A 15086-nucleotide genomic window follows, 5' to 3' on the forward strand; every position below is an offset into this window, starting at 1 on the left:
AGATAGCCTCATCCACCAGAGGGCAGACAGTAGAAGCAAGAAGAACTACAATTCCGCAGGAAACTAAAAACCACATTCACAGAAATATAGACAGAATGAAAAGGCAGAGGACTTTGTACCACATGAAAGAACAAGATAAAACCCCAGAAAAACAACGAAATGAAGTGGAGATAGGCAACCTTCCAGAAAAAGAATTCAGAATAATGATAGTGAAGATGATCCAGGACCTCAGAAAAAGAATGGAGGCAAAGATCGAGAAGATGAAAGAAATGTTTAACAAAGACCTAGAAGAATTAAAGAACAAACAGAGATGAATACAATAATTGAAATGAAAAATACACTAAAAGGAATCAATAGCAGAATAACTGAGGCAGAAGAATGGATAAGTGATCTGGAAGACAGAATGGTGGAATTCACTGCCACAGAACAGAATAAAGAAAAAAAGAATGAAAAGCAATGAAGACAGCCTAAGAGACTTCTGGGATAACATTAAATGCAACAACATTCGCATTATAGGGGTCCCAGAAAGAGAAAAGAGAGAGAAAGGACCCGAGAAAATATTTGAAGAGATTATAGTCGAAAACTTCCCTAACATGGGAAAGGAAATAGCCACCCAAGTCCAGGAAGTGCAGAGAGTCCCAAGCAGGATAAACCCAAGGAGAAACACGCCGAGACACAGAGTAATCAAACTGACAAAAATTAAAGACAAAGAAAAGTTATTGAAAGCAACAAGGGAAAAATGACAAATAACATACAAGGCAACTCCCATAAGGTTAACAGCTGATTTCTCAGCAGAAACTCTACAAGCCAGAAGGGAGTGGCACGATATATTTAAAGTGATGAAAGGGAAGAACCTACATCCAAGATTACTCTACCCAGCAAGGAACTCATTCAGATTCGATGGAGAAATCAAAAGCTTTACAGACAAGCAAAAGCTAAGAGAATTCAGCACCACCAAACCAGCTCTACAACAAATGCTAAAGGAACTTCTCTAAGTGGGAAACACAAGAGAAGAAAAGGATCTACAAAAACAAACCCATAACAATTCAGAAAATGGTAATAGGAATATACATATTGATATTACCTTAAACGTGAATGGATTAAATGCTCCAACCAAAAGACACAGGCTTGCTGAATGGATACAAAAACAAGACCCATATATATGCTGTCTACAAGAGACCCACACTTCAGACATAGGGACACATACAGACTGAAAGTGAGGGGATGGAAAAAGATATTCCATGCAAATGGAAATCAAAAGAAAGCTGGAGTAGCAATACTCATATCAGATAAAATAGACTTTAAAATAAAGAATGTTACAAGAGACAAGGAAGGACACTACATAATGATCAAGGGATCAATCCAAGAAGAAGATATAACAATTATAAATATATATGCACCCAACATAGGAGCACCTCAATACATAAGGCAACTAACAGCTATAAAAGAGGAAATCAACAGTAACACAGTAACAGTGGGGGACTTTAACAGCTCACTTACACCAATGGACAGATCATCCACACAGAAAATTAATAAGGAAACACAAGCTTTAAATGACACAATAGACCAGATAGATTTAATTGATATTTATAGGACATTCCATCTGAAAACAGCAGATTACACTTTCTTCTCAAGTGCACATGGAACATTCTCCAGGATAGATCACATCTTGGGTCATGAATCAAGCCTCAGTAAATTTAAGAAAACTGAAATCATATCAAGCATCTTTTCTGACCACAACACTATGAGATTAGAAATCAATTACAGGGAAAAAGAAGTAAAAAGCACAAACACATGGAGGCTAAACAATACGTTACTAAATAACCAAGAGATCACTGAAGAAATCAGAGGAAATAAAAAAATACCTAGAGACAAATTACAACGAAAACACGACGATCCAAAACCTATGGGATGCAGCAAAAGGAGTTCTAAGAGGAGAAGTTTATAGCAATACAAGCCTACCTCAAGAAACAAGAAAAATCCCAAATAAACAATCTAACCTTACATCTAAAGGAACTAGAGAAAGAACAAACAAAACCAACGTTAGTAGGAGGAAAGAAATCATAAAGATCAGAGCAGAAATAAATGAAATAGAAACCAAGAAAACAATAGCAAAGATCAATAAAACTAAAAGCTGGTTCTTAAAGAAGGTAAACAAAATTGATAAACCTTTAGCCAGACTCATCTAGAAAAAGAGGGAGAGGACTCAAACCAATAAAATTGAAGTGAAAAAGGAGAAGTTACAACAGACACTGCAGAAATACAAAGCATCTTAAGAGACTACCACAAGCAACTCTATGCCAATAAAATGGACAACCTGGAAGAAATGGACAAATTCTTAGAAAGGTATAACCTTACAAGACTGAACCAGGAAGAAATAGAAAATATGAACAGACCAATCACAAGTCATGAAATTGAAACTGTGATTAAAAATCGTCCAACAAACAAAAGTCCAGGACCAGATGGCCTCACAGGTGAATTCTATCAAACATTTAGAGAAGAGCTAACACCCATCCTTCTCAAACTCTCCCAAAACATTACAGAGGAAGGAACACTCCCAAACTCATTCTATGAGGCCACCATCACCCTGATACCAAAACCAGACAAAGATACTACAAAAAAAGAAAATTACAGACCAATATCACTGATGAATATAGATGCAAAAATCCTCAACAAAATACTAGCAAACAGAATCCAACAACACATTAAGAGGATCATACACCATGATCAAGTGGGATTTATCCCAGGGATGCAAGGATTCTTCAATATATGCAAATCGATCAATGCGATACACCATATTAACAAATTGAAGAATAAAAACCATATGATCATCTCAGTAGATTCAGAAAAAGCTTCTGACAAAATTCAACACCCATTTATGATAAAAACTCTCCAGAAAGTGGGCATAGAGGGAACCTACCTCAACATAATAAAGGCCATATATGACAAACCCACAGCAAACATCATTCTCAATGGTGAAAAACTGAAAGCATCTCCTCTAAGATCAGGAACGCGACAAGGATGTCCACTCTCGTCACTATTATTCAACATAGTTTTGGAAGTCCTAGCCACGGCAATCAGAGAAGAAAAAGAAATAAAAGGAATACAAATTGGAAAAGAAGAAGTAAAACTGTCACTGTTTGCAGATGACATGATACTATACATAGAGAATCCTAAAGATGCCACCAGAAAACTACTAGAGCTAATCAATGAATTTGGTAAAGTTGCAGGATACAAAATTAATGCACAGAAATCTCTTGCATTCCTATACACTAATGATGAAAAATCTGAAAGAGAAATTAAGGAAACACTCCCATTTACCATTGCAACAAAAAGAATAAAATACCTAGGAATAAACCTACCTAAGGAGGTAAAAAACCTGTACTCAGAAAACTATAAGACACTGATGAAACAAATCAAAGATGACACAAACAGATGGAGAGATATATCATGTCCTTTGATTGGAAGAAAATGACTATACTACCCAAAGCAATCTACAGATTCAATGCAATCCCTATCAAATTACCAGTGGCATTTTTTACAGAACTAGAACAAAAAAATCTTAAAATTTGTATGGAGACACAGAAGACCCTGAATAGCCAAAGCAGTCTTGAGGGAAAAAAACAGAGCTGGAGTAATCAGACTCCCTAACTTCAGACTATACCACAAAGCTACAGTAATCAAGACAATATGGTACTGGCACAAAAATAGAAATATAGATCAATGGAACAGGATAGAAAGCCCAGAGATAAACCCATGCACCTATGGTCAACTAATCTATGACAAAGGAGGCAAGGATATACAATGGAGAAAAGACAGTCTCTTCAATAAGTGGTGCTGGGAAAACTGGACAGCTACATGTAAAAGAATGAAATTAAAACACTCCCTAACACCATACACAAAAATAAACTGAAAATGGATTAGAGACCTAAATGTAAGATTGGACACTATAAAACTCTTAGAGGAAAACATAGGAAGAACACTCTTTGACATAAATCACAGCAAGATCTTTTATGATACATCTCCTAGAGTAATGGAAATAAAAACAAAAAATAAACAAATGGGACCTAATGAAACTTAAAAGCTTTTGCACAGCAAATGAAACTACAAACAAGATGAAAAGACAACCCTCAGAATGGGAGAAAATATTTGCAAACGAATCAATGGACAAAGGATTAATCTCCAAAATATATAAACAGCTCATGCAGCTCAATATTAAAAAAACAAAAACCCAATCAAAAAATGGGCAGAAGACCTAAATAGACATTTCTCCAAAGAAGACATACAGATGGCCAAAAAGCACATGAAAAGCTGCTCAACATCACTAATTATTAGAGAAATGCAAATCAAAACTACAATGAGGTATTACCTCACACTGGTTAGAATGGGCATCATCAGAAAATCTACAAACAACAAATGCTAGAGAGGGTGTGGAGAAAAGGGAACCCTCTTGCACTGTCGGTGGGAATGTAAATTGATACAGCCACTATGGAGAACAGTATGGAGGTTCCTTAGAAAACTAAAAACAGAATTACCATATGATCCAGCAATCCCACTACTGGACATATACCCAGAGAAAACCATAACTGAAAAAGACACACGCACCCCAGTGTTCATTGCAGCACTATTTCCAATAGCCAGGTCACGGAAGCAACCTAAACGCCCATCGACAGACGAATGGATTAAAGAAGATGTGGTATACATATACAATGGAATATTATTCAGCCATAAAAAGGAACGAAACTGGGTCACTTGTAGAGACGTGGATGGATCTAGAGACTGTCATACAGAGTGAAGTAAGTCAGAAAGAGAAAAACAAATATTGTATATTAATGCATATATGTGGAACCTAGAGAATTGGCACAGATGAACCGGTTTCCAGGGCAGAAATAGAGACACAGATGTAGAGAACAAACGTATGGACAGCAAGGGGGAAAAGTGGGGTGGGTGTGTGTGTGTGTGTGTGATGAATTGCGAGATTGGGATTGACATGTATACACTAATATGTATAAAATGGATGACTAATAAGAACCTGCTGTATAAAAAATAAAATACAATTCAAAAAGAAAAAAAAAAGAAACTTCTAAATGTATTCTTCAAGAAGAGGAAGAAAAGTAACTCCAGAGAGAAGATCAGCAATGAAAAAGGAAAAGTTGAACAGAGAAACTGGCACTATGACGGTAAATCTATACAAATTCTGTGTGTATAAAATGATAATGTCTAACTTTGGGGATAACAGAAGGGAACCAAAATACTAGACAACAGTGGCAAAGGGGAGGTAATCTCACTTAATCTTTTAGGGTCCTTGTATTGTTTGCAGTGCAGGAGGGTGGCGGTTAGATGCTGATTAACTTTAGACTTTGTTAATTTAAATACATGGTGAACTTTTAAGGGTAACTGCTATAGAAATAGGATGTATAACCTTCAAACCAAAAAAAGTGAAAAAAAGAGTATTTAGAAAAGGACAACCCCCCAACCCCCCCACAAAAACTCAATCTTTATCAGTCTAAAATGAGGCAAAAAAGGAGAAAAAAAGAGATATAGAAAGAACAAAAAGCAAGTATCAAGTGCTCTACCCACACCCACACCAGTCATCCCAGCCTACCATAGGGGCCTCTTTTCTCTGTTTGCATAGGCTCCTCCCGGATTTTGGAATATTACTTGTGTGTGTGACGTTGTTATGGGAAAGGAGAGAGGGTCTGATCAGCAGTCTTAAAAAAATGGAACTCTGAATGGCTTTTGTACCAGAGAATCAGCACACAAGGAGGTGATATGGAACTACTCCTCCTATTGGGGATCTTCCAGCCTAAGGGAACTCCATGTTACGACTTGGCGAATTCCCACTATAACAGAGACCCATACTCCAAGGGTCTAATATAATGTCAGGAATCTGAACAAGGATGGCTCTGGGGCCTGGTCCACTGTGGGAAGGAGTCTAAGCGTCACCTGCCAACTCCATTAAAGAGATTATGGGTGGTGGGCAGAGAAACCAGGCAGACTTCAGAGCCTACTCAGGGTTCTAATTAATCAGCACAACACTATGGCTGAGGTGCCCTGATGTCAACATACCCTGATAGAGGACATGGTGACTCTCTCAGGTGCCTCAATGTTGTACCACACACACAGGTTGTTTCGGTTCTGAGCTACCAGCACATCACTTCCTGGGACCCATTGCACGTAGGAGCAGAAGTTGAGGATCATTGTCTTAGAGCAGCTTTCAATATCATATAGGTGCAACTGAAGGAGAAGTAGACAACAGCACAATTAAAAGGAGATATGGGTGTCTTCTCCTCTTGACAATTTTCCTAATGGTGAAATGTGGTGAGCTAACCCACCAGTCAGGTACATGCTGAATTTCAAAGCTTACTCATCTTCAACCATAAACCCTTCAAGTTTATGCTGAGTTGCCATATTCTGACTCTGGCCAAATAAGAGATGATCAAAAGAGCAAAGATCTACACCCTAGGAATTTAAGTTAGGTGAAGGTCGGACTTTTTTTGGCTGCGCTGCAAGGCATGTGGGATCTTAGTTCCTGACCAGGGATCGAACCTGCACCCCCTGCAGTGGAAGTGCGGAGTCTTAACCAGTGGACCGCCAGGGAAGTCCCAGACTTTCATTCTTAGAATAACTCTGGGCCAGAGTTACCAGCCTGGATTACAAAAGTAAGGGCACCAGACAAATTAAATGGTCTGGAAATTTGTGATGGCTTTCACATCACAATGAAAATGAAATAAAAAATCACCAGAGAGTCCCTTTTGCCCCTGAGGTTGAACTCTTTGGTGATACCATATTGAGATCAGAATCAATAAGGGGCTAGGGGGAGACTGTCCTCAAGCCAGCTTCAGTGCCATCAGATAAGTGTAGCTGAAGAGCACTGGAGCAGTAGGTGTGGGTTAAGGTCACCTAGGCGTGAGGAAGAGGAAGGCAGGCGTAAGGATGTTTCATGAGGGCACAGATTTGTGAATAGTAAGAGAGACATCAACTCCCAAATTCCTCTCTTGACTTTGGTGCCATCATGACACAGTCTCCTGAAGGGTAAAATGGGATGGGTGGTGATAGCAGATACAAAGAATGTTGATTCTTCTGTGCCTTTTGCTATGCTAATGGCATAGCCCCAAGAAATTATGTCCTATCCTGCCTCCCACAGTCCCTGCTGGCAGCTAGTACCACATCCTTTATGGACCAGTCTATGGCTAAGGCCTTAGTAACCCTCCTCACACGAAGTTTCCGGTCCCTGAAGAGAAGCTTGTGCCCAGTCTCATTAAGTTCCAGCCAATCCACACGGCTCTCATGGCTGATGGTGCCAATGTTGTAGCCACCAATCAGGTCCACTAGAGAGTAAAGGAAACAGGGTTAATCACATACAAGGCATGAGGTGGCCTGTGAAAGTCTGGCTTTAAGAATGTTGCATTAGTCTAGAGAATGTCACTCAGGAATGTAAATGCGCAGTACAACATAATTTTGCTAAGATGCTGTATTTCTTCTAAAATTATAGAGGTTTTGTTTAACTCTGCAGTTATTAACTCAAAAGATCCAGACTCATCAAGAAATGTGATTCCTCTCTGGGACTCTAGGAGTTGTCTCAGAGCAGGTCAGAACTATGGAGCAACTGGCTTCTGTTCTCATGATGAACCACAATTAGAGCAAACACACCAGTGAGAGAAAGCTGATGAACGAAATGACCCTGGTGATCATACGTGCTCCAAGGAGTTACCTGCATATCTGAGTGGCAGTGATATAAGAACACTTAGGGACAAAGAGTGGTGAAGGCACACAGACAAAATAGGAGGAACCTCTAACTAAAGTGAGGCTGGTCAGTGCAGACGATGAATATTAGTTTGGTCTGAATTTCGTAGGCAATATAAGGAACAATCATGTTTAGAACAGACCACTCAGGGTTGGCTCGGGTGCTTTCAGGGAGTCTCTTGAACAAAGCCCATTCACAGGTCTTATTGATATACATTATCAACAAGCAGTGTGCCTGCTTTTGTTACCTACGCTTAAGCTAAAGACCAAATGCCAGCGGATGTCCACTACTGGGAAGACCAACTTAAAAATGAATTTTCCTTTAATTAAAAAGCAGAATGATAAATCCATGTTTTAATGCCCCGATTATAAGTACAACCATAGAATGCTAGAGCTGTGGGGACCCTATTTCTGTGAGCACCCTGAAATTACATACAAAATTATGCATGTAGATATTTTTCTGGGAAAGGATCTATGCTTTTAATTAGATACTCAAAGGGGTCGATGACCCAAAATGGTTAAGAGAAGAACTCTGTCAATGTACATTGAAGATAAGACCTACAGAGAGAGGTGACTTGTCCAAAATCTCACAGCTCATTACTGCTGAGAGAACTTAGGCCACTGGAACTTAGAACTTAAGCCACTGGACTGTATTATTATTTCTATTATAGATACTTACATTTCTGAGCTCAGCAACTTCATGTGAAATAGAAAGTTCATGAAATGTAAAAATATCTTAAGAACAGACCCATATGTATATGGAAACCTGATTTATGAGAGATGACATTACATACTAGTGAGCGAAGAATGGACTTTCGAGCAATGGTTAAACATATGGAAAAAAAATAAAATTAGATTCCTACCCACATTATGCACAAAAATAAATTCCAGGTAAAAAGCAAAATTTTAAATGCCAAAATACAGGAGGGAGTAGGGAAGGATTTCTTAAATAAGACCTCAAAACCCACAAACTATTTATTAAAAAGTGATATACAACACTGTAAATTGAACTATACCTCAGTAAAAAAAAAAGTGATAAAATGGACTACATTAAACTTAAAAATGTCTAAATACTAAGAAATGCTGAAAAGGAGAGAAAAGACAAGCCACAGGCTGAGACAATAGCTGCAATGCAAATAACCATCAAAGCCTATACACACACACACACAGAACTCCCTCACGTAAATAAAGAAAAGACAACCTAATTTTAAAAATAGACAATGGATATGAACTGGCAATTCACAGAAGAAATCCAAATGGCCAATAAACAAGTGAACAAAAAAATTAAAACAATGAAATATATTTTCAATATACATCAGATTGAGCCAAATAATGAAGTCAGGCAATTTCAAGCATTGGAGAGGAAGTGGAACTGTAACTGCTGGTGGGAATGTAAATTGGTACAACCTCTTCAGAGAGCAATCTGGAAATATTTTAGTGAAATTGAAGATGTACCTCTTTTATGATTCAGCAATTCCATGCTGGGTATAAACCTTAGAGAACTGAAATACTGTATCAGTGAAAAACCAACAAATGTCCATCAATAGAGAAGAGAGAAAAGATCCAAGGTAAAAATAATGAAATGTGAGGATTTGACAGAACTGGGTATGGGTACACAAGTAATAATAATATTATTATTATGAACAGCTAACATTTATTAAGCACTTATTATATACTAGGCACTAGTCTAAGTGCTCTTCATATGAAGTAGGTCCTATTTTTATCCCCATTTTGTAGATGAAATTGAGATACAGAAAGGTGAAGTAATTTACCTAAGATTACACAGGTAGTAAGTAGAGAAGTGGGGAGATTTGACTCCAGAGCCCTGTTCTTAATACCTACACTACCTGGATATGTTATTCTCTAAACTTTTTAGAGAATACCATGCTATTCTTTATACTTTTTTCCTATGCTTAAAACATTCCATGATAAAAAATTAACTATTAATATATACAGTACGATTTATAAATGTGAACATTTGTGAAATGCACATAAAGTTTGTCATCACTACTTATTAATGACAAACTATACAGAAAGTAAGGCCCCTTCCAGTTCTAAGAACCTGTGATCCTATGAAGTCTAAACAGGAAAATTCTTAAATTTGCTAATGGTTCTTTTCTACAATTCATAATTTTCCAGCCCTGAGATATATGCCTAGAGAACGTGAATAATTATATGGGCAGGCCTATACATACCAATGCATCTGTATCTAGACTTCTAGATATAGACATATGGATTTAAACATTTCACATATCCCCTGTAAGAATGAGGTCACACATTTACCCGATGCCTCTCAGATTCCTGGATTCTCCACTGCACACAATCCTGTGACATGGAAGTGCTTTATAAACATCTATTTTGTTATTACAATTATGAGAGAGTCTTACTCACCTACAGCAATAGTCTTAATATCAACAAGATAAGCCAATTTCTTATTATCCTCCATTCCTCGCTGGCGCCTCTCATTAATACGGACACTGAAACATGAAGGGTCAGGTGAGGCAAAATGGGCTTAGGTAGCTGGGATGTTTAATAGGAGCTCTGAAATACCATACGGGATGAAGATTTTAGATTAACCTGAGGATATAGGAGATAGAAGTCAAAAGGAATTCTTTTGGGTTTCAAAAATTTACAGAACCTTGTGGGGTTACCTGATGAGATGGGGGTTCATGAATTCAGTACGTACAGAACCCAGGGTATCATTACTCCCATATTCCACTAGGGTTAGCTCTCCAGCATTGAAGATCATGCATACCTGGGGGTGAGTGGAATTGTTATACAGTGGAAAGATTACACGAAGAAAGAGAAAAACAGTCGAGGGAGGTGTACCATGAGTTCAAAGTGACACCCACCTTTCTGTTTATTCTATTCCTCTGCCTATTTCACCCTCCCACTTTATCTGCTGTTTTCTCAACCCCTTGCCACTTGCCATCCTGCTACACAGAAGCTAGAAGGAGGCATATCAGGACAGTGATGGTGAATCAAGCTCTACTCACATTTTCATTTTCAAAGAAATACTTCTCATTGCCACCAGATCCCTGCCAAGCTACCTGTTAAGGGGGGGAAAGACATAAGGGACATGTGGATAACTATCCAAGACGATGCTGAAAGAACAGGGTGGGATGCAGAGAGATGGAGTTGGGGAGGCTTTGACGTTGCACAAAACAGATGCTATGTCAGATTTTGCCCTAGTCCCTATGCTTCTGGGAGATGGTGTAAAAACAGTCCAACAACAGTGATTCATATTCCGGGATTCTAAGCCTCCCGGGTCTCATCCCCTGAAGCCAGGTCCCCAACACCAGAGTGTTAGCGAGCTTCCCATGGAGATCTTCCCCCAGGGACCCTGGCTTGCCTGAGTAGCACCTCAGGACGCCCCATCCCCACCTCTCCATTTTTGGTTCCTACCTCACTAAGGCGATTAGTGTTCAGGTCCCCCAGCAACAATGTGTCTGACGTGTGGGCCACCAGGTAGCGTTCTTTTCCCAGGATTTTCACCTCTTCCACCTCATAGCCATAGTGTGACTTGAGTACCACTCGGGTCCCCGAGGAGAGGTTCTTCACAATCACCTTGGTAGGAGACAAGTCTGAGCTCCCCAGGCTTCCCCCAAATCCGAAAGAGGGGTGAACGTGCTGTGCCCTTCGCCCGCCTTCACCCGGCTAACTAAACAAAGTAACATCTTTTTTCCTTGCCTGGCCTAGGATATTCTTGGTAAAAGGGACACCTCACATTTACATGATGATTTACTATTTATGAAATACTTTAATGTATTATCTCTTTTGATGTTTATAATACATACGATTCTGAAAGTTCCACTGGGTTAAACCAATCACTCTCCCTATGTTCCTGTAGCTCTTTGTACAAACTTTTATGATAACTTTACCACAGTATGCTGTATTATTTTCTGATATGTCTGTCTCCTTTGCTAAAACGATCTTCTCAAATAAGGGACAATGTATTACAGATAACTATCTTTGAATTCTCAATGCTTAACAGTGCTGACACATAAAGAATGGATAAATATTTCTGGAGAAAATGGAAGACTAAAGGAATCAATGAATAATAAATGAAGGAAAGGAGGGTGGAGGTGGAGAAAAGAGAAAAGTGGGCTCAGAAACTAAGAAATGAGCTTGCAACATCATACACAGTGAGTTCAGAGGCCTTACAACAAAAGAATTCAGAATTATAATCCTATTTATCAACTTCCCCAGTTGCCATCCTATAGGCAGTGAAGTTTTAAACCAGGAAGATGTAAATGGCAATCTCTGTACCCCTTAAACCTGGTGGTTAATCCTTTTCTTACAATAAGCTGTAAGAACTATAGCAGGTGCCGGAGAGTTGCCCTGCCACATTCTATTCCTCAGAACAGCTCTGCCAGAGGTTAATTTGACTCTGTGCTGTGGCCAGACCGCAGGGAAGTACAAGGATGAGTGAGCTACGGCGAAATCTCAGCGTGGCAGGCTACCAGCCGCTTACCTGGCTAGGTCCCACATACGTCAACTCAAACTTATTCTTGTAAATGCTCCTTCGGAGGCAGCAGTCAAACTGTTCCACTCCACCACAGAGTGTGCCCTGGAAGGGAAAGTGACGGCATATAGGGTAACACACACAATATGTAGGCATGTAGAGGGTATTTAGAGACACTCTCAAATCCTAGGTTCTAGAATCTACAGTAGAATTGGCAGTAAAAGGGCTGGTAGTTTTTGGAAGTACCAGCAGGAAAGAGGTGGCAATTGCAGGACTCAAGAGCATCACATAGTGATGGGCTATAAGGGAGAAATCATCCCTGCCTATAAAACTCGTGTCCCATTTGGCCTCCAATAAGGTATGCATTTCTCTTTCCTGCCTGTAACGTCAGAGTTTTAGGTTGTGGTCAAAAGAGGACATTCTCTAGTGTCAGGAGAGGGTGCTTTAGGATAAGGTGGGATTTTTCTTAATTTGAAAAAAGTCACCAAAGTAGAAAGGGGTTACTAGTCACACACCGCACAGAGTCGTGAGCCATCCCGCTTCCAGGCCAGGGCAGTGATGGTGTATAAATTGGCAATTTCCTTGGGCTTTGCCTCTTCCCAGATGCTTCTTCGAGGGCTCCAGTTGAGTACCCGAAGTCTGAAATTAAGTATGTGGCTTTTAGAAGAGTTGGAGGCTGAGAAAAACTGAAAATGGGCCTGTAACGGAAGGAAATTAGTCTTGCTACATCAGAGAACAGAGGAAATAAAAGAGAACAGACAAGTTGGGAGGTCTAGTAGGAGAGGACAAAAGTGTTCAAAGGAAGTAAATTGGGAAAATCAAGGCAAAAGTAAAATGGAGTAAGAGAAATAGGAGTGGAGAAAATAAAAAGAGATTGTGGCTGGTGAGAAAAATGAGCTGTTAGCAATAGAGAAATATGGAAAAAGAAAAGAGAAATGGTAGGATTCAGAGAAGAAAGAAAGGAAGAGACAGACACACATGAGACTGAAGGGGACAGAAAGACAGGACTGACAAAGCTGGGGTTAAAAGCGCTCCAAGGAAGAGATGGGACCCAGACTCTAGCTATTTATTCACCGTTCCAACATTCATTCATTCATTCATTCATTTACCAAACATTTGAGCACGTATTATATACTAGATGCTAATCTAGGCACTGGAGACTTAAAAAAAAAGAGAATAATAGGCCCTCTTCTCAAGGGCTTTTCAATTTAACCAGTTAGATACAAACACCAAACTATAATATAATGTGATAAACACTAAGCCAATGGTCTGAAAAGGGGCAAAGGGAGCACAAAGAAAGTGGAGATGAATTCTGCTGTGGAATCCCGGGGAGAGGCAGAGACACAACAAGAGCATGGTGCATTTTGGAACTGCCGACATGCCAACAGACGGTGGAAACAGGAAGAGGAAAGTGCATGAATTAAAACTTAAGAATCACTTGATTCTGATCCAGTCTCCCACTCTGGTTGAGAAGCGAAACTGGACTAAAGAAGAGTGTACACAGGGAAAGCAGGCAGAAGCTGCAACTGGAAAGGAGACCCACCTGTCATAACTTCCCAGCACAACAGACTGGCCCCCAGGACTCGCTGCAGCTGTGGTGAACTCCCGTTCCTGAGGGTCACGGCTATAGTCAAAAGTTTGTAGCACGTGGCCTTCCTTTCCATAGGCCACAATCCTCCGATCACAGCCTGCAGCCACAATGCTGTTGGTTGCCCAAGCCAAGGCATAGGGTGGGCATGGGTGGTTCACCAACTTCCCCTAAGACAGAAGTAGAGGGTTTCAATCACTTTGACTCTGAGGACTCCACCTCAGAAATTTCTCATTCCTAGCATCCGACACACTCACTCTGACAATCCTGCTCTGCAGGAATCTTTCTCCCAACATTTTCCCACCCTAACACATCTTAATCCGAAGACTTCACAAATTATCTTTCTGTCTTACACTCACACACACATCTTTTATGACATATATACACACTTACTGATCTTGTGTTCAAGAGGGAACCTCAAAATACGTGTGTCTGCAGATCTTTAATATTCACCTAATAAGGCCCCCCAAAGGAATCTGTCCTACACATTAACCAATACCATATAGGCCCACAGGGAGCATATGGCCCCTTTATTTCAGGAGGGATACATTTAATGATTACACAAGTAATTCTTAACATAAATGATTCAAACAATAGAGAGTTACATAGATTAAAACATGAACCTTCCTTTAATCCCCCATACTTTCCCTCTCAAGAGTAAACAACCCTTTTTTTCCATGAATTTATATACATAAATATATATTTTACATAAATGAGAATAATTTTCACTTTTCATTACTCTCGGAGTCTTTATTTCTCTTTGCCTCAAGGTCCCTTCCACCTGATTCATCCTTTCCCATAAGTATTAAGCTCTGGCCTCCGGAAAACAAATCCTCTCTGTGGCCTCATCCAAGTGTCTCTCTGCCTGAGGTCTCATTCCTCTAGCCTCCTCTCCCAGCACCATGATCTAAATTCCTTAGATGTCCAACCTCCTCTCGGAGAGTTCTTGGGATTTCCTTCTCCCCTATTCCAGAGCATCCTTTATTCATACCTGTGACTCTCCAGAGCCTTCATCATCAAAGAAGTACCTAACAATGGTGCCATCTGCATGACCAGAGAGAATTCCTTTCCCAGAGCAACTAAAAAAGGGGAAAAGGAGGAAAGGAGAGAAATACAGGAAGACATTAGAGCATCCTGTCTCACCAAGAAAGTCCCCTTTGTCTGTCAAACACTACCCTACCTGCGGTTCCTGCTACCAGCCCTCTCCATCTTTCATACTATGGTCCCCCAGTCCAGAGTCCCCTATAGCTTTTCCTACCATTTCCAAGCTTTTGGGATACCGCTCTT

General features: G+C 39.8%; 1 protein-coding gene across 2 annotated transcripts in view; it reads right to left on the minus strand.

Annotated features, from left to right (window-relative positions):
- IFT172 (intraflagellar transport 172) overlaps positions 1–15086 on the minus strand; it is a 43059-nt gene that overhangs the window by 23161 nt on the left and 4812 nt on the right. For both annotated transcript variants that reach the window (XM_007470844.1, XM_007470843.1), the window contains exons 7-16: positions 14791–14878; positions 13755–13969; positions 12727–12850; positions 12221–12316; positions 11152–11313; positions 10743–10796; positions 10398–10501; positions 10138–10223; positions 7219–7331; positions 6070–6237 (exon numbers count right to left, since the gene is read on the minus strand). In XM_007470844.1, the coding sequence (XP_007470906.1) occupies positions 6070–6237; positions 7219–7331; positions 10138–10223; positions 10398–10501; positions 10743–10796; positions 11152–11313; positions 12221–12316; positions 12727–12850; positions 13755–13969; positions 14791–14878 (1210 nt within the window). The remainder of the gene's footprint in view (positions 1–6069; positions 6238–7218; positions 7332–10137; positions 10224–10397; positions 10502–10742; positions 10797–11151; positions 11314–12220; positions 12317–12726; positions 12851–13754; positions 13970–14790; positions 14879–15086) is intronic.

The sequence above is a fragment of the Lipotes vexillifer genome, unplaced genomic scaffold, assembly GCF_000442215.2.
Source record: "Lipotes vexillifer unplaced genomic scaffold, Lipotes_vexillifer_v1.1 scaffold717, whole genome shotgun sequence".
NCBI lineage: Eukaryota > Metazoa > Chordata > Mammalia > Artiodactyla > Lipotidae > Lipotes > Lipotes vexillifer.